Source organism: Neoarius graeffei, chromosome 13 (assembly GCF_027579695.1).
Source record: "Neoarius graeffei isolate fNeoGra1 chromosome 13, fNeoGra1.pri, whole genome shotgun sequence".
Classification (NCBI taxonomy): domain Eukaryota; kingdom Metazoa; phylum Chordata; class Actinopteri; order Siluriformes; family Ariidae; genus Neoarius; species Neoarius graeffei.
The window spans coordinates 45605396-45631438 of record NC_083581.1 but is presented as its reverse complement, the minus strand read 5'-3'; the positions used below and the strand labels follow the sequence as shown (position 1 = coordinate 45631438).

Sequence of the window (26043 nt, the reverse complement as noted above, 5' to 3'; positions counted from 1 at the left end):
CGCTCTGTTCGTAGGCAAAAGTTGGAACAGAACTCTAGGAGTCTCATGCCATTGTTGTTGCAGGTGCCAGTTCCATGGGGGCCTAGGGCGCTCTCAAACCCGGCTCTATCGGGCCCGATTGCAGCGTTGAGGTCACCAAGGATCCAAATGATGTCGTGTTTGGAGATGTCAGTCATAAGCGATGATAACTAGGTGAAAAACTTGTCCTTTTCCTCGTCTGCTGCCATGTTGGTTGGGGCGTAGGCTACAATGATGGAAATTCTGCCATGGCTGTGGCGTAGGCGGGCAAGGAGCAGTCTGTTGTTCACTGGTTTCCAGTGGACTAGTGCTCGGAAGGCAGGTGGAGCTAGGGCAAGTGCAACCCCTCGGCGATGTTGGCCGTCATCCCTGCCTGACCAAAGGAAGTTGTAGTCATTTGCTACATATGTGCTGGATCCAGGCCAGCGTACTTCTGTAAGACCTGCTACTGCGATGCTCAGGCATGCCAGTTCATTGGCGACCAGCTCTGCTGATCCTTCCCTTTTCATGGACAGTACATTCCAGGTTGCAACTCTTATTGTTGCAGTTCCGTTAGGCTTAACTCGTAGGTCCATCCGGTCCATGGTCGGGGTTCCATTGGGGTCAGTCCAGTTTGGGTTCCATATGCGAGGTTTCGTAGCAGGTTTGTTTTATGTGGGGGATTGCTAACCCATCACACAACCTCGGCTGGATTTATAAACCACCCATCAGGGGCTGAGGCAGTGCAGGTGCTATTTGCCAGCAGCAGCTCCCCTGGGAACCGTCCCACCATGGTTGAACTTGCCAGGAGCGGGGAGAGCCTTTGCAGGCAAACCTGCTAGTTCTCCGCCCCTCCCCCGATGGTATCGCAGCCCAGGGTCATTGCAGCTAGCCTGGCTAACACGACTTCAAAGCTCTACGAGCTATTGGTCTGGCCCGTGGTTGACCCGCCTCCCTGAAATGCCTCAGTTTGCTACTGGTCGAAGCCAGAAAAGGCTGTGATGAAGCTTAAACCAATCACATCACTCTTTCCTCTGACGTATGCGACGCAACGGGGCTATCTGGTAGATTAAACTCTTACCGAAGCCGGTCGGGAGCAAGGCGAAAACGTCCTTTCTTTCAATAAATACCTCCAGGGCTGCTCTTTGCTCCGTTTTCAATGAGAACTTCCCATTGAATGCTTTCAATACAGCATCTATGCGTAATAGATGCGGAAGCGTGAATGAAGCGCTTCCGGCATAGATTCTGTAAACAATCTATGGCTTCCGGTCGCAGTTCTACTACGTCAGTGCCTTGAACATGCCTCTACCCAGGGCCGTTGGAGATGCTCAAAGTTGATTGGTTCCCGATATTTCGGGAGCTTGGAAGAGCTGTAGATAGCTTGCCTGGCCAGACTAAGCTCGCAATAGGCCCTTGTGTTGCGTCACGCTTAGGATGGGTGGGCCCAGGCTACATTGCAGCAGCCGTTGCCCAGGGAAAACCGCTAGGAGGTTAGCAGTCTGCCTTTAACCCCACTCTGCCTTTAACCCCATTATAAACACTAAATCATTTATGATTTGGGTGAGTTGTTTGGATGAGATGACTCAGAACTTGGAATCACTGGTGTGAAGCTTAATGCTGTCAGAATTCTGAACCAACTCTTAACACTGAGTTGCTTGTTTGAATCATTTGTGTGAATTGACTTCACAGATTGTTTTTCTGCAACAGGGCTCCTACCGTACAAACAGCAAAGTGCATTCTGTGTGTGTGTGTGTGTGTGTGTGTGTGTGTGTGTGTGTGTGTGTGTGTGTGTGTATACATTGCAGGCTCGACATGGGGCAGTTTGGCAAAGGGACTGTTGGAGGTGGTTGTTGGGATTCTAGCAGGAGGAATTTTGGGTGTTCTCATCCATTTCTTCCCTAGTGAAGATCAGGTAACTCTCTCTCTCTCACACACACACACACACACACACACACACCACACAGGGTCTGACTTTTTTCCATCAAACACTAATAGTAAATTAAATGATAAAATGTCTGATAAAAGATTCGACCACTCTACTCATAGAGGTCCCGTATCCTGTGCTCTGATTGACTGAGAGCAGTAACAAAGATGGAGATTTGTTGCACTCTAGTGGTCTACAGTCCTCATTACAGGATCATGTATAAGTTTTGTACCATACTGAAACATGAGAAATATTAGCTGTAACTAGAGATGCATTTCCACTAGAAAATGCTAATGTGATTGCAACTGCAGCATTGGTTGGCCATTGCATACTGTAACCTGTGCAATTAACAGCAGCCAGCCATTCTGTAACAGGAAAGTAAAAACACTTTTGTTTCAGCATTCTTACGCATTTTAGATTGTGACATTTGAGCTGTGTTACTTCCACCTACGGTGACGTCATGTGCATCCCCTCTGTTATACGTTATTGTGCCCTCTGCTGTCTAAACAACACAATCATAGCTAAGACAAACTAAAACTACATAGCCCAATGATAATCATGGTTCATTTTTTTTTATTTCCACAATTCGATTCATCATAAATTTGTACTGCAATTTATCATTGCATGATATATTGTTACATATCTATTTCAAAATAATAAAGGCATAGGGCATCTACTAATAATTATATATTAATAAATGAATTTTACCAATGCAAAGATGTTAGAAATGATGCATTTCATGCCCAATTGAATCCAGTGCACGCTTTTTTAAATTGGGTCAGTTGTCTCATCTCATCTCATTATCTCTAGCCGCTTTATCCTTCTACAGGGTTGCAGGCAAGCTGGAGCCTATCCCAGCTGACTACGGGCGAAAGGCGGGGTACACCCTGGACAAGTCGCCAGGTCATCACAGGGCTGACACATAGACACAGACAACCATTCACACTCACATTCACACCTACGGTCAATTTAGGCTACGTTTACATTAGACCGTATCTGTCTCGTTTTCTTCGCGGATGCACTGTCTGTTTACATTAAACTGCCTGGAAACGCCGGGAAACGGGAATCCGCCAGCGTCCACGTATTCAATCCAGATCGTGTCAGCTCCGGTGCTGTGTAAACATTCAGAATACGCAGATACGCTGTGCTGAGCTCTAGCTGGCGTCTCATTGGACAACGTCACTGTGACATCCACCTTCCTGATTCGCTGGCGTTGGTCATGTGACGCGACTGCTGAAAAACGGCGCGGACTTCCGCCTTGTATCACCTTTCATTAAAGAGTATAAAAGTATGAAAATACTGATGCAAATACTACCCATTGTGTAGTTATGATTGTCTTTAGGCTTGCCATCCTTCCACTTGCAAGTAGTAAGTGATATGCGCTGGGATCACACACACAGCGGCTCAGTCCCGAATCATGGCTTGTGCACTTCACTCGCGCGCTGTGTGAGCTGTGCAGGGCCGGAGTGCGCACCCTCCAGAGGGCACTCGCTGTTCAGGGCGGAGTGATTTGGAGCACAGGATGCCTGCGGAGCCGAGCGTATCCGTGTATTGGCGTTGCTATGTGCACGCAAATCGTGTATTGATGTTGCTGTGTGCACACTAATCGTTTTAAAAACGTTAACCTGATGATCCGCTGATACGGTCTAATGTAAACATGGGCTTAGAGTCACCAGTTAACCTAACCTCCATGTCTTTGGGGGAAACCGGAGCACCCGGAGGAAACCCACGCGGACACAGGGAGAACATGCAAACTCCGCACAGAAAGGCCCTCGCCAGCCCCGGGGCTCGAACCCAGGACCTTCTTGCTGTGAGGCGACAGCGCTAACCACTACACCACTGTGCCGCCCCTGGGTCAGTTGTATTATGAATATTTAAATCAGTGCACTGGTGCGAATCAGTGAATCTTACCATTCATATTCTACAGGGAAAGGAGTGCACACACACCAACTAAATGTGAACCCTCTTTAGCTCCAAAGCACAACTGATATTTGTTAATGTATACATTTTATGTAGATATGAGGGCAAAATTGCCCTCACCCAGCTCATAAGGCAAGACGTTACATATGATACCCAAGGACAAAGATCCTTATGGAAACACTTAAGTGAACTTTCAGAGAAAAATACTGAACCATGAATAGAAAATATCCCTCCAAATGGAAGGGAAATAAAAGAGAAAATATCCCTCCAATCACATAATAAAACTTAAGAAGAAGATGATCACTGTTGCATCTTCTAAAGTGTCTTCTATGTTAAGGTACCTGTAACTTCTTTAAGTCTGTTGTATATGGTATCCTGTATGTTTCATGATGTGTATAGGTTGATCTGGTGTTGCGGCGCTCCTGCATGTTGTTGGGTTTGTCCGTGTTCAGTGTGTTTGTGAGTCACGTGGCCGGGCTGGGTGGAGCTGGCGGGCTGAGCACACTTGTTCTCTCCTTCATTGCTGGAATCAGCTGGGGCAAAAATAAGGTCAGCTTGAAAATATATTTTTTTAAAAAATCATAGTACTATCTATGTCGGGTCATTCAACAAGTCCCCTAAATGTAAGGACCTGTCAGTGGAGTTTGTTAGATAAAGACAAATAGCTAAATATTCCCTAAATTAAAGTACTAAATAGAATCATTGGGTTAAATGAATGGTGAGCTAGCTGAAAGTGACATAAAATAAAATGTTAAATATAGCTTGCTGAATCTTCATAAGGTTATAAAAATTGTTTGTTTGTGTGTGTTAACAGGCCCCAGTAGCAGCTGTTGTTGGGAGGTTTTGGGATGTTTTTCAGCCACTTCTTTTTGGACTGATAGGAGCTGAAATTACAATTTCTACACTCAATGCTAATACTGTGGGTTAGTGTGTATTATACTACATCCTTGCACTGTGGGTTAGCGTGCATTATACTACCATACTACATCCTTACACTGTTGGTTACTCATACCATACTACCTTTACACTATGGATTATTGAGTACTAAACTATCTGTAGTATGGTATATACTATATTACCATATTACACACTTAAATTGTATACTATAATAGCGTATACTATACTACCATTTGGCATACATACACTGAGGGTTAGTGCATACTATACTACCATACTATACCCTTACTAACCCTTAGTAATCCAATACTACCTTAATAACCATTACTACAGGTTAGTGTGTACCATATTAGCATACTTATACTGTGGGTTAGTGTGTACTATACAATATATCTAATACTCAGTGTTTTCTCTCTCTCTCTCCAGGTTTAGGAGCAGCTGCTCTATGTATTGGTGTTGTTGTTCGTGTGTGTGTAACGTTCACTGTTGTTTTGTTTGCTGGTTTCAACCTGAAGGAGAAAATCTTCATCGCTCTCGCATGGTTACCTAAAGCTACAGTGCAGGTGTGTTTGTTTACATGTTTTTAATTTATGATATTCTGTTTGTTTTAAGATGTGTGTTTGTGTTTCATTACACGTTGTTCTATATGATATCCTTCATGTTTCATGGTGTGTGTCCTTTAGGCAGCCATAGGTTCCACAGCCCTGGACATGGCACGTAATGAAGAAGACGAGCAGCTGGAGCGTTATGGGATGGATGTGCTGACAGTGGCAGTGTTATCCATCATGATTACAGCTCCGATTGGTGCACTTGCTATCGGACTAGCTGGACCCAAACTGCTGCAGAAATACACGGAGATAGAGGAGATAAACACACAAGGCACACAAGGTAATGTGCGCACACACACACAGTCCTTCCTAGGTTTACATGCACAAACACAATTTTATTGCAATTTTTATTGTATTACTCATGACTAATGGAATTTCTTTTTTTTTTCCCCCAGCAGATAAAACCGGAGACATCTCACCTCCAGAACTACACAAACAAACACCTCAGGATTTGGAGAGCAAACTATAAACACACACACACACACACGTGATTCCATTACTTTATTACATTTTAATATTTTTTGCACTTGTTTTAGCTTTACTCTTTGCTTTATTCATATTTATTTGTTATAAACAGATTAACATTATTAAAATGCAAACTAATGACATTTTATTTAAGCACATTGAAGAGTAAGAAAAATAAAGTCATGCTAAGCTGTTGGATAGGTGTGGAAAGTGGGTTTGTGTGTGGATTATATGTTATATTTCAATGTTAAATGTTTTATTCTGTACTGTAGTCGTGAGAGTTAGTGAGGACAGAAAGTAATGACCAAACAAGGAAAGTGGGGAAATAGTGTCATGTAATGGAATCCAACTGTTTACTGGAATAGGACTGATTTTTAGCATGTAACATCTGAATGTGTGTGTGTGTGTGTGTCTAAGAGGGATTTATACACGAGTGTGTGAATCCTCTGACACACACTTATACTTCAGTCTAGAGTCTGATCTAGCGTCTGCTGCACACACAACCTCTATTGTCTTCAGACATTATTATAATCTCAGTTAATAGCTAATTACCCAACTGTGACTCACTCTTAAAGCCTGTGTCTAGTCTTTTACACACAAACAAGTTCTAGTATATAAGCAGCATGGACAGAGGTGTGTGTGTGTGTGTGAGAGAGAGAGAAAGATCATGGCACTGGAGAGTGTGTGTGTACTGCTGTGTGTTTCACTCTTCCTTCTTGCCGGCTTATCCACAGGTCAGTGAACAGTGTGTGTATGTGCTAAATTGTTCAGATTTTAGATTGATTTACGGACTGATCGATCGATCGACATCTCTCTCTCCCCTGTTTAGGACTGCAGTATAAAACTCAGAGAGACTTGGACACCTGGTTAACAGGATTTGAGCCAATCAGCATTGATGGAGCCGCAGTGACGCCGCCCTGTAGAGTGTTCTGGGTGGAAGCTGGACCAGATAAGACACTGGAGGACAGATTAAAGCCTGTGACGACGGTAAAGACGACGCAGTCCAGCATGAAACATGTCACCATCTCTCACAAACTGAAACCAAGCCGGAGCTCAGCATCTGATTGGTTGTTGGGGAAGTTTCCAGCTCAGAGTGCGTCGTCCCACCTGCTGGGGGCGCTACAGAGACACAATTTGGTTCAGGGCTGGAACATTTTGTCCAATAAGAGACACTCAGACTCATCATCATCTGAAGAGGACTGAACCACTGGCCAGGACAAATCACCACCACTAACGCTGTAGGATGCAGACCAGGTTACAGAGTGAACTTCTTGAATATGCTGTAGGAAATGTTTAACTGCTGAATCACCACTGTATTTAATATTTTATTGCATACAGTGACTGAAGATAACTACAGAGCTAGCTGTTTATTTTCACCAATAACAGCCACTTTGTCTAATGCTAGCTATTAGTTTTATCATAATTGCCCAATATATTATTTAAATATTTAAGATTAATGTAAACATTTGCATTCGTTCAATTTTGTGTTTGACTGTTAATCAGTCATGCCCTGAGTTCATGATGATGTCACTGCTTGTGATGTCAGTTTCACATTAACTAAGATTGTGTGATATGCTCGTATTTAAACATTGCATTACATTATTAAAATCTAGCATTTCTTTTGTTTTAGTTTTTTCTTCTTCCATCATCAGTAAGCACTCGGTTGAATTTAGGGACAGACAGTAATTTGAGCTCGGGATCAACCCAGTGACCACTGAGCTGTGAGACAACCATACAACCTGCAGCACCATATGTTGCTCTTTAAACCTCAGCTGAGTGTGTTTCCTAAAAACAAGCGTCAAAACTGTACCATCATTACAGCTGTAATATTGTACTGTTCCACTATACTACAGTGTGCTATACTTTGAAATAGCAAATTCACATTTTAGTTAGCAAGCTAAGCTCAAAATTATTTTCCAAAATGTTAGCTAGCTTAAAGCGGACGCTATGAAAAACCTCACTTTTTCAGTGCTGGTGCACATCTGGAGTGCCCACTAACCCACAAACTCTGAAATAAGACAACCCAATCGGTTTCTTTTCTGCTGCCCATTTCAGAAAACATACAATTCAATTAGCCATTCAGATTTGGCTCCCTTTCTTACTTAGAAAGGGATGTTCGCTAGAATTTTATCACAGGCGCAAAATTGGCCTGTGCTCTCAAGGAAGGAGGGAGTGAGGGGTGGCATGGCACACTCTCTCCCATCAATTACAGTGACGCTAGCTAATCATGGATGTCTGTGAGCTCATGCATACAGAAGTGGGTGGATAGCACTTTCCTCCGAATTTGTTATGCTACTCTGTAACATTGCATGAGCAGTAGTTCGGAAAGATGCAGTCGGCTAGCGTCACGCGTTTCCTCCTTCACCCTCTCCTGATAGTAGCTGTCTTTTCATAAGGGAGACCATTTGGTGAATGGGAACTGGTCATATCTAAAGTAGGAAGAAAACTGTGGGAGTGAGACTGTTAAAGGGGACATGCCAAACACTTTCTAATTACGTTATATTATTCCAAAATGCTTTTGTAAAGTTTTAACTCAAAAAAAGGCACCTTGGTTCTTTTTTTTCTTCTTCTTGGTTTCTTATGGTATGAATATCCGATAGGGTTAAACAGGCTCATTTTTGTGGGTGTACCTTTAAATTAAAATATGCAAATAGCTTCACTCTGATTGGCCAACGGGTATGGATGACAGTTTTACATTATCCATTAACAGCAAAGCAGTTTATACATTTAAATAGAACGTGTGCTTTTTTGTCAGTTAAGAAAATGTCAGTTTTAATTATATTATTCTCTAATATGCTTTTGTAAAGTTATAGGGTTTTTTGTTCCAAAAAAAGAAAAAAAAACTAACTTTGCAAACACAGAAGAGAATAATATAAAATAATTAAAATGGGGTTTTCTTCCTTTAAGTAAACATTTCTGAGCTTCAACACTAGCAAGAACAAACAATAGCACTTGTATTTAAAAAACAAAAAAACACTATAATCAAGCAGAATCAAACAAGCTATAAAAATTAAGTGTATGTTAATATTGGCTAAACTGCTGTACTTCTATTTATGGGACATTTAAAACTTTTGTTCCTGTCTGTATCCAGGATGCTTTACATTCATCAAGCTAGCGTGTTAGCATATGGCCTCTGAAAATTGATACTATGCCCTTTTTTGGTTGGAAGGTAACTAGTGAACGGAGACATCTTTGCAGATCAGTAGTTTATTGAAAGTTGAAAACACATTCAGACGGAACCTGCTGAAGCCAACGGGAGTTCAACACCTGACCCCAAGGTGAAATATAGGCTGGAGAAGGGGAAATAAAATGAAAATCAACAAAAAGCAAAAAAAAGTGCTAGATTTATAACAGCGTATCAAAAAAAAAAAAACGGCCATGCAAAGTGGTTTGTGACAAAGAAAGTCAGTGTGGAATACTGCAGGGAGGAAAACAAGCTCTGCTTCAGCAAGCCACTCAAACAAACAAAAATCGCAAGGGGGCGGGGGGGGTTTAAAAAAAAAAAAAAAAGCAGCTATCGTAAAGACAGTACTAATCTGAGATCATCAGTACCGCTAACACTGCCTTACCATCCCACACGCCGTTAGCACTGAGCTAAAGGAACGGTTCAGCCCAAAACGAAAAGCATACAGCATACATTCAATCAGCCAAGTTTCACACTGGAGCTATGAGGCTAATGCAGCTAACAAATAACACACACTTATAGCTACCAGTTTAGCAATGACGCATTGTACGATACACTTGTCTATAAACATTGACAAAAAGAACATCGTCGAGATAAAAATGCAAAACTGTAGGGGTTTTTTTTTCACCAATACATAATTTTTTTCCTTTTTAAATCAGTACATTAGACAAAAGGTAGGGGCATAAATCTTGAAGACATGGCTGATATATTTGATTTGTGTTTTTAACAAAAGACAAGACAACCTGCTATTTCATGAAACTTTATGTACAAATGTCTTTTGAGATAAGCATAATGTTAACCTGGTAGCTATAAACTGGTATAAACCGTTAGCTATATTAGCATTAGTGTAAATCAAAACGGAGCTTTTGGATTTAAAAAAAAAAACCAAAACAAACGCGTACGTTTTATTTATGGCCGAACTGTTCCACGTGACCAGGCATGTGCCGATCGTCGATCACATCACAATATTTAACAAAGAGAGGGAAAGAAAAATAAAATAAACGCTGGCTCCTGAAATAAAGTCCGTCTGTTAGGAACACATTAGTTGAACAGTGTCTTCTTAAGGGTTCGTATTTTGGATCTGTGAAAGCAGCAGCACCGGAGTCCGTCTCACTGAAGGCAATCCCATAATTCCTTTCACTTACGATGAAGTTGAGTCCCATAGGAGATGCTGCCGAAGGTCCCAGAAACAATAATAGCGCTTAATTTAATATCGGCACATGCCCGAGTCCTGATGAGTTTAGTCCTTTTGTCTTTCACAGGATGAAATAGATCAAGTGTGTGTGTGTGAGAGAGAGAAAGAGAGAGAGAGAGAGACGGAGAGATGGGCAAGAGAACAGTTTAAGGCACCACCACTGTTTTTTTTTATTAACTAACAAAATAAATAAGTGTACAGTGAGCGTTTTATCTCTTCCATTTTTTCCGAAGCGTTGACGTTCATGTCCATTATAAAACGTGTGATTCAGTTCCCCTTTGTCACACATCCATCTCTTTGTTCTACAGAAAATAAGCCACGCCACCTTTTTCTTGCAAAGAAAAAAAAATTTTTGAAAAAAAAAAAAACACAAAAACAAACAAAACCCAAAAAGAAAGCAATGAATTTTCAAAGACGACTCAGTGTGTGAGAGAGAGTTCTGCTTTTTTTAATCTTTCACATCAAATGGTGGTTCTCATCATCATAGCTGTTGTTGATAGCCGGTCAGATTCCAAAAAGGAAAGGGGGAAAAGAAAAGTAAAGGAAAAATTATTTTGTAAATTTTCGGCCCATTGATGTGACGAAAGAGAAAGCGAGTGAGCGAGCGCAGTTCAGGATGACTCCGCCCGCTCAGCGGCGCGGCCCGGCAAAACGATTCTCTCCGCTACCTCGGCCCGAACCAATCGTGGGCCTGGAGGAGGATGGGGGTGGGCCACGCCCATCTCTGTCACGCCCCATCCCATTACCCATGATGCCCCTGGGACCACGGTCTCCACGGCGACTGTCTCCAGTGGCCCTGGTTTCACGTTCTCGGGCGGCGCGGGTTTTCTTCTCCTCCACATTCAGACGAACCTCACCACGGAACATGATTGGCTATGGAAACAACACACTCCATTAGACACACACACACGATGCACGTACCTATGCTATACATTACACCAAACATTAAAGGCCCTTCCACCTGCCCATTCGCACTGTAACCCAGCCCACTCCAGCCCATTATACAACCCAAAGTCTCACTCCTATACATGCCTCTCTCTTGTGTGCGCACACACACCTTGGCTGCCAAGATCCTCTGCACAGGGTCCAAGTCATCAAACACAACAAAGCCAAAGTTGGGCAGTTTCCCTCCAACGCCCTTCGTGTTTATGCGCATCTCCACCACTGTCCCAAACGCTGAAACACATGCACGCATGGATTACTAGAGTCAAAAATTTACCCCAAATATAGTCCACTAGTTAGGACATCTTTCATTTAGTTGACATGTGTATTTACTCATGAAGAATTCCTTGAGCTCTCCCTCGTCTATGTCATGTGGAAGGTTTCCCACAAACAGCTGATGACTGTCGGGGTGACGCATGGTCCTGCGCCCTTCAACCTCACCTCCTTCAGATTCCCCACGACCTGCACATACAGATTAAATTCATGACTCCAACACTATTATTAACTTGCATCATGTTAATCTTTTAATTAAGGGGCCAAGCACCAACCATTTTCATAACACTGCTATGAAAGTCAATTTTATATACACAATTAAAAAATTGTATTAATTAAAACCTAAAAACTATATGACTGGGCATGGCCTGCAATAATTGCTTCTTATAACATAACATGCCTAAACAGAATTACCTTTAAAGGCGAAGTAAGGTTTCCCACCTTGTGCTTCAGCTGAAGTGCCATCTGAGGGAGTGGGGGAGCGGGACACGCACACACACACACACGCACGTTTAACACAAAGATTTCTGTCTCTTTATTCATACCTAAACTACACAATACATAAACTGGATCTCAGAATTCTCATTGTGTGCACACGTGCGTGGGTGGGATTATATACCAGGTCTAGATCCACGTTGCGTGAACCCGGGTCTCTCACGTCGCTGGTCTCTAGGCAATGGAGCATGGGAATCCTGCTTTATTTCAACTCTGGGCTGGAAGACAGACACCATTTAGAACAATGCAATTAAATATGCAAATAACTGTACTGAGGTGTGTGCGAGTCTCTAATCTGTGTCTTACTGGTACACTGGAGGCCTTCACAACATGAGGCGGAATGCCAGAGGTAGGCAGAGAGCCGCTGGGTGGCAGATTCTTACTGGTCACTGAGGCCCAAGAGAACGGCTGCACAGATGATTGACAGTATCATTAACCAAATCAGAAGCCTCCAATTACATCATGTAGTATGAGAGACTGATTAAATGAGAAATCATTGGCAATCCTTATAATTCCTTATTTTTAGTTACTCAGGTTCAAGAATTAGACTGTGATGTCACAACTTCTAATATGATATTTAAGATCACACGATGTTTGGAATGCATGTCATTTATGTAAAATGGAAATTAAATGCTCTTCCTTCATTGGTTGATTTTAAACATGCTCACCTTGGGTGGTTCAGGGGTCTGAGGGGGTGGAGTTGGGGCTGATACAGGGGTCGGAGGTTTCTCCTCCACCTCTTCTGGAAGCTTCTCTTCTATATCAGGCTCCACCTCCTCAGGCTGAAGTTCTCCCTCAGCACTCAGGTCTGCCTCTGCTTCCTGACTAGCCTCAGGCTCAGGCTGGGGTTCTGGTTCTGCCTCTGGACCCACCTCTTCCTGCTGCTCCTCCACGCCATTACTATGAAACATCATAATGTCTCAATTGATCGGACAATCATCATTGGTGGTGGGTGGGGGGAGCGTTTAGCCAAGCTCTATGTAGGTGCATGCACTTGAAGGTGTACGTACCTGACGGGTGGAGACTCGTAGTAAGGTGCACTGTCCTGTGCAGGTTCTGGAGAAGTGTGGGTCTCCACCTGCTCTTCCTCTGCTTCCTCTTCCTCAGACTCTACACAGACAGTGTTACTCAGTTTATCATAGCAATATTACAACTGCACAAAGCACAAAAGGCTCTCTTTACAAGGCGTGTGTGTTGCTCCAACAGACTTGACTCATTAACACACCATTAATTAGAACATGTGAGCGAGTGAGCAAGCGACAGACAGACGGACTTTACCTCCCAACTCAGCCTCAGAGTCTCCGAACACTTCCTCCTCATAGCGGAAGATATCATTGTGAACATAGAACTTGTTCACTGCAGAACCCTGAGACAGGGAATGAGACAGATGGGTCACACAAAACCTTTATTTGCATAGCAGCAGAAAATCTGTGACCAAGTCAGATTTATTGATCAGTATTTCTAACACTCATGCTCATATTTCCACAATGGTTTCTACAGTCACCAGTGGTTTGTGTACACTGATCAGTACAGGAAACAACACCATGGCCAGCAACATGGCTACCACGTTTATGGTTCCTCTCCTGACCCGCCCCCTTCACTGTGAGTCGCAAGTACTGAGGTCTTTAAAAATGCATGTGTGTAGCAGTACTGTAACCATACACTTTGCACATGTGTGTACCTCAGGTGCAAGGACGAAGGTCTGCATGAACCTCCTCATGGGTTGTCCCCTGTTGGACAGCTCACCCATCACCTGCACCACCACCCCATCTCCCAGAGTAGCGTGAGCATCCACGTGTCGGATCTTGGTGTGACACTCACTGAACTGCAGGGACATCACCTTCTTATGGATCTCCTACACACACACACACACACACAGAAACCACTTTATAGATTTGCTCCACAACTTCACTTATAAACAGTCTAATAAACAATTTTAACCCTTTATTTGTCACATGTACATTAGAACACAGTGAAACTCTTTCTCTCCATTTAATCCATTTGGGGATGAGCACACATACCCAAAGCAGTGGGCAACTGTGCTGCAGCACCCAGGGAGCAGTAGGGGTTAGGTGACTTGCTCAAGGGCACTTCAGCCATGGATGTAGAGGGAGGGGTAAGTGCTATTCGTTCATTCCCCCCACCCACACATTTTTCCTGGTGATCCAGGGAATTGAACTGGTCCCAAGGCTGTCTCTAACCTTTAGCCCATGACTTCCCCCAACATACTTTATACAAGGCTCTGGCCTAACTAACACACACACCCTTCTATCTTTATGTGGACACTCATTGACAACACATTCCCTAGCCCCTTACCCTCACAACCAAATGCCCAACACCAACCATTACCCGAAACTAAACCCAATTCTAACCTAAACCTTAAAATAGGCATTTGAAGAAAAGAGGACCAGCCAAAATGTCCTCACATCCCAAAAGTGTCCCAACTCTGTTGGTGAAAAATGTATTGTATGTACACACACCTTCCTGGATAGACAAACCTGTCGTAACACACAGCTACACCCACCACTTTAAGTTTATTTTACTCATTTTTGTTTCATTTGCATACTGTTTAACAGAGCATTCATTTTATACTTTTTATTTCCTCAATGGATACGGCACACAAAGTAAAACTAAACTGGGTACTGTGTGCGTGCCATTATTTATTTATTTCCATAATACATATAGCATAATGCTATATTATGCTATATGTATTATTAAGGGTTAACTTAATAATAAAAAAAATAAAAAAAACACAAAAAACAGGCATCAGTATGAAGAAACTTGACATTTGAGCTTTAGATGTAGTAACTACATCTAGTGTTCCGAAATCTTCAGGACAGAAGTTTGCGCTTCTTTGCAATTTCTTGGTAATATGACAAGCTGCATTTTATTGTCTTATTAACAGAGAGCGAGAGAAAGAATGGTGAGGGAACAACTGTTTATACCTTCTATAACATAAATGATGAACAGTAACTATTGTGCAATTACTGTGGCATAAAAAATAAAAACTGTGCTATGGGAAAACAGTCAACCTTGCTGTAAATAAAGTGTGTTAAGGACAAACCGGCGTTTCTTCATTTCTACTCCCTCTGGCTTAAAGTAGCATTTGAATTTCAAAACACAGCGAAGAAAATGTAAAATAGCACTCCAGCAGAGTCGCATGACCACACCACAGCAACACATACACTCAATTTTAGTTTCACACACAGCTGCACATTATAGCTTTTGTGTAATTGTTATCGTGATGCCGACTGCAGTTTCTATTTTGTTGTGTGTTGTACTCACAGCCTGGCCATACACGGCCTCCTCGGGTTTCCCACTGCCATCTAAACCTCCATGCACGTATGACGAGTTCCTCCCATAGAACCTGAGAGGAAACATATTTTTTTGGGGACACACACACGTCAGTCAGCCAGCTAGGAAAAACACAGGAAGCACTTCACTAGTTAGTGACCAGTGCTCATTAGCAATTTTAAATGTTACAACACCACACCAACAAACACCTTAGCAGAGTACGACTAATGACCCTGACTGGATAGAACACTGCAATGATAGAATCAACCATAACAGAAGACTGATAGCCTGCCACTGGTTTTAAACATTAAAGGAACAGAACTATAGGAATGTCCTTTCGCCAACATTTTCCATACCTAATTGACATCGTCAAGGTAACCAAGCAGAGTTGTTGCATTTTTTTTTATTACAACAATCATAATCAGTGTCGAGACTTCATGAATTGTACCCAATGCACACACCAGATACAACACAAAATTGTGACGCAAAACGCATGTGAATTTTTGGACGCGGAGTATGCACACCAAGTCTGATGCGAATTTAATATTTCACGTTCTATTTCAAACTTATTTCATGCTGGTTTTGTGCTGTGACTGTCAGTAGTATCTTGAGATTGGGTACACCTGTTGTTGGAAGGGAGACAACAACATGGGTGAATTTCTTAATCTCGCTGAAGAGTTGAAGCTATATTTTGTACAGAAAAAAAGAAAACCAAGATGAAGGAATGATTGCGGAAACGCAGCAGTGAAGATCTGTACCTCAAAGAGAACTGGCGATATACTGCACAAGAGAAACGCAGCCATTTTTATACTGCGCATTGTCAGGAATCTGGTGTGGGGTAGGGTTGGGCGGTATCCAAATTTTGATACCTTTAAACTGTCTGTGTTTTCCCGGGGTATACGGTATTACCGAGAAAAAAATAATATTTTGTTTCGGCCTACTGTGTAACGTGCGCCTATGCCTCAAATGTACTATTTAAAAGCAGCATAGCGAATTGTGTGCATTGTGGTATGGATTAAGCAGCAAAGCGAATTTTGTGCATTGATGAATGGATTAAGAGATATTTCAAAGCATCACGCAACTCTTCCTTCATCTTGAAAATAGCATTCAACTGTCGTTTACACATGTCTGCGTTGAAACGCCATTTGCAGCACTATTTCACCTGCTCCATCAAAAAAAAGTACACGATGAGCAGGATCATACCCTTTCAAGCATGGGAAATAGAAAAAAGAAAAAGAATCAACCAACACCCAAGTCCGTTTAGACTGCGCGATAAACCATATTCTTCAGCGCAAATGAGGCGAACCTAATTCAAATACGTGATAGCTGCACATGGCAAAATCATATGGGCCCACGTCATGCCATGGCGGGGAAATTAATAATCAAATGGCCTTACCTTGCTTAAAACGTTGTCTTGATCACATAACTCCTTACAATTATTCCACTTAAATCCATACGGTTTAACACACCCAACAAAGATAGCAAGCGCATTGCTAATTCCCACCAGAAACCTAACAGTTTACGCTACGATGTTTTCTTCCGTTTCTTCAGTAGATGACATTTCAAACGTTTATTACCCACATCCCAAATGTCGTACGTTATATTATTTTACCTTGTTGTTACTCATGTAACCTACTCAAAACACAACTCATTGGAGATCTCGTGGAAGTGGAGTACCCCAGGCTATGGTGTGCCTTAGGGGACATATTAGATTTTTCGTTTGGTTTGAAACCAAAATACTGCCACACTGCCGATGTTGTATTTTTTTTTGCCACTAACTCGTTATCTTGACTTGCCATCTCTCAACCGCGGTCTCAGTCTTTTTTTTTTTTTTTAGATAGGACAGTATAGAGAGACAGGAAATGAGCGGGGGAGAGAGAGACGGGATCGGGAAATAACCTCGGGTCGGAATCGAACCCGGGTCCCCGGATTTATGGTACGGTGCCTTAGCCATCTGAGCCATGACACCCCCGGTCTCAGTCTCTTGCGAAGCTTTCTGTCAGACTCCAAATGTCACGCAGGGTTGCCATGGTAATGACATAAACAACCCTGCACGCGATGAGAACTTCTTTAGGAAATTGATAGAATTAGTGAAAATACGATCACACAGTTATTCGGGATGATCTTCAATTTATTATTTTATATTATGACCTCATGTACTCCATATTTATTTAGATATTATATATATTTTTTTAAATGACGGTAATGAGACCGATACCGTTGGTACTTTTGGATACCTCGGGATACCTTCTTACCGTAATACCGCCCAACCCTAGTGTGGGGTTTTTTTTGTTTTGCTTTTCGAAACAGTTTGCGTTTCACACAAATTTTCTCTGTTAAATTTTCAACAGCTCTATTATTGCGTTTATATTTTGTCCTCACTCTCACACACTAATGCCGCTTTTCCACTACAAACGCGGCTGAGTCGGGCTGAGCCGTGCTGAGTTGGGCTGAGTCGAGCTGAGCGGGGCTGTTGGAGTTGCATTTCGACTACAATCGCGCTGAACCATGCTGGCTGGAAGTGGGTGGACACATTGGGTGGAGTTAGCGAAAGTGGGTGGACGTCACGTGATGTCGTTAAGCAGCGCAAACAGTGACATCAGTGAGCTTTTAAGCGGTAGTCTCACGACCCGGATAGTAAACAATAAACATGGAGGACATGGAGTCGTTAGTGTTGCTGGTCTTGGTGCTGTGGCTTGTTGTCACCGACAACGCCAACAGATACTGGCAAGAGCGTATAGATGAGGCGAGGCGCATAAGGCTTCAGAAATTCTCGCAATTCGTAATTCTTCTTCTTCCGGGTTTACGGTGTTTACAGATCCCAGCATGCTCGCGGGGCGTGTGTGGGCATGTGAGGACACTCCTCCTCACCAATCAGTGCACAGGGGAGTGTCTGCTCACGCCCCCAGCCTCACTCGGCTCGGTTTGGCTCGCTTCAGCCCCACTCCAAAACCGTGCGAGTTTTAGGAGCTAAGCAGGGCTGAAGCGAGCTGAGTCGTGCTGTTCTTTGGTAGTCGAAACGTGAGCCGTGTCGGGCTGAAGTGAGCTGAAGTGAGCTGAAAAAGGGTAGTGGAAAAGGGCCATAACATATAGATGAAGAACTTGATTCAGGAACGTGCTGTGCAGGCTAAACGTGGAGAGAGTTCCCTCAGCTTAACTTGACTCACCTGTGCAGGTAATCGGGCGCTTTGTTCAGGAGTGTGTAGTACTGCCTGACGAACTCGCGCCCTACGAGCAAAGGGCTCGGTTTCTCCATCACCATCTCTTTCAGGTCACCTGGATATGGGATGCTGAAACAAGCACACATGCATGCACACACAAGTCATAAGAGACTACAAACGAATGTTACATTAAACATTGCCAACAAAACCCTGATTTTTTTTTGTCTTTGCAGAGAAATCATCTTTGATTCCGCAAAACATTTTAATACAGAAGCTTGATATGAAACTTACGACACAAAGTTAATTCATACTAGCTCGCTTAGTGACTGTGGCGCATTGTTTATATTTTGGGATAAAACAAGTTCTTTTACACAGACTCAGGGTGTACTCACACTAGGTGATCTAAACCACACCTGACCCTTCGAGCTCAGTCCATTTGACCAGTGTGATTGCTAAGTACTGTGCTCAGGTGGGGTTCAGTTGGGCTCGTGCAGAGTGTGATCGCAAAGCACATGGGATGTTTGCGCTATAGTGTACAGTTCAATTAATTTGAGAATAACTGGGTTAATAACGGGACTGGTTATTATTGACACTTTATTGATGAACACAAATTGTTGTCAATGAGTCAGTCTGCATTGTGATAAAGTAAGTGCACTTGGGACCAGGACATAAAGCACAATATGAGCTCAAGCTAGCATGGGGGGTTGATTGCTCTTGGGAGCGATACAAGGCAATTCCTAGTGAGAGAGTACACCCTCAGTGTATAGTGTCTTTGAACAGAACCCTGCGCCTTTCTCCCCCATGATGCGGTTCTTTAGTCAAGTGAGAACACACTCGTACTAGGGCCCAAGAGTGTCAGAGTGACCAGCTTCTGGGTGAACTCTAAAGGCCGATTTATACATTTGAGTAGAGTCTACTCCATAGGTACGTACGGCTTTGACTCTCTAGGAAATGCTGTCGCATGAAACACACCAGAATTCACCGATTTTACACAGAGAAGAGCTCATCAGAGAAGCGTGAAATGCCATGTTTTCACTGTAGGAATAATAAACAAAAATAAATAAATAAAATGACACGGACAAAATGTTGTTTTGAAACAAACTGACTGGGGGGAAAGAAACCTTGCATGATCAATTATAAAACCAAGTGAATTCTCACTGAAAGCATTTCTGAAGCCTTTTAACTCCTCTGTATTCAGCAGTATGAGCGGCTCAAAGCAAAAGTCTCACTGGAACGAAGCACAAAAATAACGCCGGTGTTTAAATCCACAGGATTAGGTGCAGGATTAAACTAGCCATTATAATGACCTACAGCCGCTACAGAGCCTCACACTTTATTTTTAACACAATATCATGACAGAAGATTTCTGTTTTTTATAGAGAATCAGTGGACCAATCACAGTTGTTGCAGTCTGTGCCGTTGCAGCATGTAGCTACATTTCTGAAGAGGTGCACATGAGGCTACAGCGAAGGGGATCCTACAGCACAGATTTGATGAACAAGTACAAACTGGCCTTTAGTGAGAAAGCAATCTGACTCCAAAATCAACTCACTACAGGAAGTGAAACTAGGGATGATTTTCTGCAATCACAGAAAAAACACGGAAATCGTGGAATTGCTTGTCTGAAATGGAACTACCATTCTGAAACGGAAAATGGGTTCTTGTTGGCATCCAGTTTCAAAACCCGAGAAATTCAATCCACGCAGCTATTCAACAAGGTTTTTTTTTTTTGGCAAAATGAAATCGAATCTCAGTGTAAACCGTGGTGTCAACAAACTATCTACGTCCTGCCATGCTGATGTACAAGTCAAATTCGCATCTGCCTGTCTGATGGGACGAGTTGGATATTTGTTGAAAATCACCATTTTTAGAGTAATTATTCAAGCGTTACACCAATAAAGTTCCAACAAAACTAGTTCAAATCCCTTTGATCTGGCCATGTTATTGTTTACGAAATTCCAGGGAAACCGAATACAGCAGGTGCATGTGTAAAACTAATCACAGTATAATATCTAATTATAGATTATTAGACTAACTTCATCAAAATGGAGATCAAATACCTCAAAAAACAAATACTTGTGGTGAATCTTCATTTCATTCGGACATTTATTGTATTTTTCTTTTGTGGGGTTCACATTAACCATCACAAATGTTGTAAAATATTTTGAGGGGATTTTACGACAGTGCCGAACTCACTTACGTTTTTTCTTCATTCACAACATGATTCTGTCACCCTTATCGTGTCCAACTTGTTTTATTTCGGTTTCATTTCTCTAAACTAATTTATACTTCAAGTTTTACTGGATAAATCAAAATTTAACTTCATTTCCTCCAGAAGCTTCGAATTCGGGTGAGTCTAACTCTTAAAACTGCAGACCAGGTAATGGGTTTAACACCACATGCACCATAACGGGGCATTAGATAGTTTCTGTTTATTGTTACAGTTAAAGTTTGAGTTTTATTGAAAAATTATAGTTCATTAAAGCAATGATGATCATAACTATACCTGCTTTTTGATAAACTTTGTTAACCACTTTCCTTTCACTGAACTAGTAAATACATAGTAATAAAAAGGTCATGGTCAGGACAAGTGAAAAATCTTGCCGTTTGTCCAAGTGGATTAAAAAGTTCATGTCGAGCCCTGACATGATGTTTTATTTCATTTTGATGTCTTTCACTGGAGGTTATACCATACATTTCTTCAACTTCTCACTCTCCCAATTTGAACCTGAAAGTCTATAATTATGTAGAAGCTGAATTTTAAAAAAAAATTCCTCAAATCTTGTTTTTATGGATTTCAGAACTCCAAAACTGTATCATCGGTACATGGAAACTTTTCCCATCTCTTATTACAGAAAACGAGGAAATAAATGGAATTGACCAAATCACAAAACTGAACTGGCAATTTTCTAAAATGGAAAATTATCCCTATGAAACAAACGCGCTATGCTACCCGAGCTAAAACGCAGAGCTGCAGGAATGTGATGTTCTGGAGATTTGAACCAGCAAATAAATTCTGGATGCGATATGCTAAATATTTTAAACTAATAATTTATCTAACTATTTAATCATTTATTCAGCATGGGCACTGTGCTTTCTGTACTTGGGTGATTGTAATTTCTGTGATTTCACTTTTTGTGTACGTGTGAAAACTGAACAAGAGTTTTTGAGGACATTTTCAATGGTTCTTTTCATTCTAAACCAAAAACCTTTACAAACCTCAAGAATCAATCGGACTCTGACTCGACCTTCACTTGACTGAAGAGGAACAAACCTGTTAATGTGAAGCTCTAACACACCTGAGAACTGTTTCTATTTACAGACAGACAGATGAACACAGATAAGGACAGACAGACAAAGACCCACCTGCAGGCAGTGAGGCAGGCAGACAGACAGACAGACAGGCCGGGGTTAACTGCGCACTTTCTCCACTCCTCCATTCACAGAGTTTTGTGAACAGACGGCGCGCGCGCTTCAATTAAACGATTAATGTAATAATCGAGTCCCGCCGATAGTGATGATTAACCTGAATATAATCCGAAGGCGAAAACTAAATCTGGGTTGCGTTAGCTTGTGCTAGGCTAATAGGCTACATCACAATAGCTCGAAAACAGTTATTAAAAAAAAAAGAAGAAAAAACAACAAACCGGAAGTGGAGATATTCATTAACCGAAATCTACTGTGCGCCATCAGCCCTTAGCTACATTAGCATATTAAATACGTTTACATATTTCCTGATGTGTATACTTTTTATTTGATTACATGTATGCTGATTACACCACACATATAACTGAAAGTTTTATGAATAAACCTAACGTTTATAATAAAGTTTATGAGGAAAAAGAAATCAAGCTAGCGGTGTAATGCTAACAAGCCTCCAATGAGATTGCAAACGTTTCTGATCTTTATTTGGTACTTATTTGTCCGAAGTAAACACTGTGCGATATGAATATGACCGATATTGATAGAAATACAGTTAGGTTAGTGTTCATATCGTTTAAAGAGGTGATGTGAAAAAAATAAAGAACAAAAAAAAAGCGACAAAACAGGCATGTGAGAAGACAAAAAGGTCCCAATCCCAAACGCCTTCCACGTCCCCACACACGCACCCTTCACACTGACGTGAATAATGGCGCTCGTGCGCTGCCTAGTGTGCTTAGATATCCCTAGGAAGTGATTTGAAATACGGCCCAAGCTAGACGCTAACTCAAAAAAGGATTAAATACTCACCAAAAAACGAAAAACGGTGCTCACGCGGACTGCTATGTGTTCGCGGAAGCTCCGAGGGGAAACAAATAGACTGTACACGATGGTTTGGTTTTGCGCAAAACTCGTTTTTTATCAGACACCAATTCGATTTTTTTTATGTTTCTGATATAAACACACATACACAGAGCGCTTCGGCCGGCTCTTCTCCCCCCTGCGGCGCGCGCGAGGAACCCCCAGCGGTTTACTATGGTGTAACACCTTATCTCACCTCCGTGCACATCCTGCACCCCCCACAAGGACCAATTTTATGGGTGACTGTAGTATGCGCCTGATTTAAAATGACTCTCGCTCGCAAAAGCTAGCTAACATAAAATTCTATCGATCAGTAGATGACATGCAGAGCAGTACGACATGCTTAAAATTAGTACAGATGTCTACGAATAGTTTGAATAACAATAATTTAATCGTATTGCAAAGAGATATAAGTAAACGCGTGATTCTTTTATTCTTCTCCCTAGCTAACATTTTTAGTGTAAACGTGTGTGTATATATATATGTATATAACTATATTATAAGTATGATATACATTAACTAATACTAACTGACATTTATGCTATAACGTAATTCACGGTTAGCGCATACAAATTTAAACTTTTAAAATCAGGCACTTAGATATCTATCTAAATATCTGCACATCAACTGCTGGGGTACTTTCGACTCATCCAATCAGATTGTGACAGGAAACAAAGCGGGTGCAGAATTTACACGTGCATAATAAAACAAAACACCGGAAGCAACGTAATGAAAGAAATACGGTGCGGGTTTTTTCCCCGCTGTCAACAGCCGGGGAAACAAACACGGAGTTGAAATTTAGTTTTATGCTGAAATTATGCATTTATATTTAATCGAATTACAGTAAATGGGGGCTAAAAAAATCTTGAATTTCAGTTTCTTTTGTGGTATTGACGAAGTTTAAAAAAAAGGAAAATTTGGTCTACAAAATATGTGACTTAAAAAATAAATAAAAGTTAAACGTTTCCAGATTTGCTAAATAAATAAATGAATGAATTAAATAATAATATAATAATTATTATTATATTATTTATTAAATAATAATAATAACAATAATAATAATAATAATAATAATAATAATAATTACTTAACTCCATTTCCAGAAAAGTTGGGATATTTTCCAAAATGCAATAAAAACAAAACTCTGTGATTTGTTAATTTACGTGAACTTTGTTTAAATGACGAAAGTACAAAGAAAACATTTTCAATAGTTTTACTGACCAACTTAATTGTATTTTGTAAATATAAATGAAGTTAGAATTTCATGCCGACAACACACTCAAAATAAGTTGGGACAAGGGCACTATTACTATAGTATTACATCACATTTCCTTTTTAATTGTATGGGATGCATATTTAAATTGTATTTAATTGTATAACATTTTTTAATCATATGGGATCTGAGAATACTAATTGTTGTAGTTTTGCAACTGGAATTTTTGTCCATTCTTGCTTGATACAAGACTTCAGCTCCTCAAAAGTCCGTGGTTGATGTTGTCTGATTCTCTTCTTCATGATGAGCCATACATTTTCAATAGCAGATCTGGACTGGCAGCAGGTCAGTCAAGCACATGCACTCTGTGTCGATGAAGCCATGCTGTTGTAGCCCGTACAGAATGAGGCCTGGCATTGTCCTGCTGAAATAAGCATGGACTTCCCAGGAAGAGATGTTGCCTTGATGATTATGTCTCTCTAAGATATATGCCCCAATATATCAATGGTACCTTCACACACATGCAACTTTTTTCCCTATTTATGTCATCTTGCACCTTAAGGTTAGCTTTTAATTTAATTGTATTTATACAATGACAATAAATTCTGATTCTGATTCTGATTCTCACCCATGCCGTGGGCACTGATGCACCCTATACCATCACAGATGCTGGCTTTTGCACCATTCTCTGATAACAAACTGGATGGTCGTGTTCACCTTTGGCACTGAGAACTCGATGTCTGGTTTTCCCCAAAAACAAGCTGAAGTGTGGACTCATCTGACCACAACACATATTTACTCTGTCTTTCGGTCCATCTGAGATGAGTTCGGGCCCAGAGAAATCAGTGGTGTTTCTGCATAGAACTGATGAATGGCTTCTTCATTGTGTAATACAGTTTCAGGTTGCATTTCTGGATGCAGCAGTGGACTGTGTTAAGTGACGACGGTTTTCCAAAGTACTCCCGAGCCCCTGTGGCTATATTTGTCACATTAGCATGACAGTTACTCAGGCAGTGCTGCCTGAGGGCTCAAAGGTCACACACATTTAACAGTGGTTTCTGACCTTGCCCTTTATGCACTGACATGTTTTCGAATTCGCTGAATCTTTTCACAATATTATATACTGTAGATTTAGAAAAACCTAAAATCTTCAGTGCTCTTTTTGAATTGATTAAGAATTCTGGGGGCAATTCATGGGGGCAGCCATGGCCTGAAAGTTACAGAAGCAGCCTTGGGCCCAAAGGTTCACTGGTTCAATTCCCAGGACCGTCAGGAAAAATGTGAGGGGAGGTGCATGAATGAACAGCACTTTCCTCTCCTACATTATAGCTGAAGCGCCCTTGAGTAAGGCATCTAACCTCCAATTGCTCCCTGGGCACTGTAGCATAGCTGCCCACTACTCTGGGTATGTGTGTGTGCTTGTTGCTCACTTATGTATGCATGCATGTGTTCACTGCTCCAGACAAGTGAAATGCAGAGGAGGAATTTCACTGTGCTTGAGTGTGCATGTGACAAATAAATGCTTCTTCTCTCATGAATTTTGGCCCAAAGGAGTGAGCCACAACCCATCCTTGCTTGCAAAGACTGAATCTTTGGTGCTGCTTTTGTACCCAATCATGTTACCACTTAACCTGTTTATTGTGAAATGTTCCAAAATGGTGTTACTTGAATATCCTATAAACTTTTCAGTCTTGTTTTTCCTCTGCCCCAACTTTTTTTGTGTGTTGCAGGCATCAAATTCTAACTTCACTGATGTACAAAATACAATTAAGTTGGTCAGTAAAACTACTGACAATTTTTTCTTTGTACTTTTGTCAGTTAAATAAAGGTTCCCGTGAATTAACAAACCAGATTTTTGTTTTTAATTGCATTTTGGAAAACATCCCAACTTTTCTGTAAATGGGGTTCGTAAATTCTAATAGTGCAATAATAATAATAATAATAATAATAATAATAGTTAGATTGATTGAAGGATAGGTAGATAAGCCAATATGAGCGTGATTTTCTATAGATGATGAACTTTGAACAGATGTTAAAGGAAGTGCAGCTCAGCTTCAGATAATGAGTCATTTCAGTGATTTCTAATGAAACTGTCATTCAGGTTCAAGGAGAGCCAAACACTGAAAGAACAGGAAGTGCTTACTAAAAAAAAAAAAAACAAGACGTGCTTAGTGATGCCCGAGTGCATGATGAG

At 41.4% G+C, this 26043-nt stretch overlaps 2 protein-coding genes across 7 annotated transcripts in view; one reads left to right on the top strand and one right to left on the bottom strand.

Moving 5' to 3' along the window:
- The window catches only part of LOC132896778 (sodium/hydrogen exchanger 9B2), a 38517-nt gene extending 31082 nt beyond the window's left edge, over positions 1–7435 (top strand). For 2 of the 4 annotated variants that reach the window (XM_060937839.1, XM_060937838.1), the window contains exons 7-12: positions 1803–1909; positions 4241–4390; positions 4656–4764; positions 5165–5301; positions 5422–5626; positions 5742–7435. In XM_060937839.1, coding sequence (XP_060793822.1) covers positions 1803–1909; positions 4241–4390; positions 4656–4764; positions 5165–5301; positions 5422–5626; positions 5742–5815 — 782 coding nt within the window. In that variant the 3' untranslated portion in view covers positions 5816–7435. The remainder of the gene's footprint in view (positions 1–1802; positions 1910–4240; positions 4391–4655; positions 4765–5164; positions 5302–5421; positions 5627–5741) is intronic. The other 2 variants (XR_009656165.1, XM_060937840.1) reach the window with 2 other exon arrangements.
- Positions 7436–10335: 2900 nt separating this feature from the next.
- g3bp2b (G3BP stress granule assembly factor 2b) lies at positions 10336–22808 on the bottom strand. 3 transcript variants are annotated; one of them, XM_060937836.1, is made up of 13 exons: positions 22586–22808; positions 18362–18484; positions 15186–15267; positions 13582–13755; positions 13179–13266; positions 12911–13010; positions 12569–12800; positions 12207–12308; positions 12025–12118; positions 11820–11870; positions 11466–11594; positions 11248–11366; positions 10336–11063 (listed from the first exon to the last, which is right to left on the bottom strand). In XM_060937836.1, the coding sequence occupies exons 2-13, from the start codon at positions 18454–18456 to the stop codon at positions 10821–10823; spliced, it is 1509 nt and encodes a 502-aa protein (XP_060793819.1). In that variant the 5' UTR covers positions 18457–18484; positions 22586–22808; the 3' UTR covers positions 10336–10820. The 3 variants fall into 3 exon arrangements, with proteins under 3 accessions (XP_060793819.1, XP_060793818.1, XP_060793820.1); XM_060937835.1 differs by lacking the exon at positions 22586–22808 and adding an exon at positions 21722–22042; XM_060937837.1 differs by lacking the exon at positions 22586–22808 and adding an exon at positions 21722–22047 and having other exon boundaries at positions 10944–11063; positions 11223–11366.
- Between the last annotated feature and the right edge of the window lie 3235 nt (positions 22809–26043).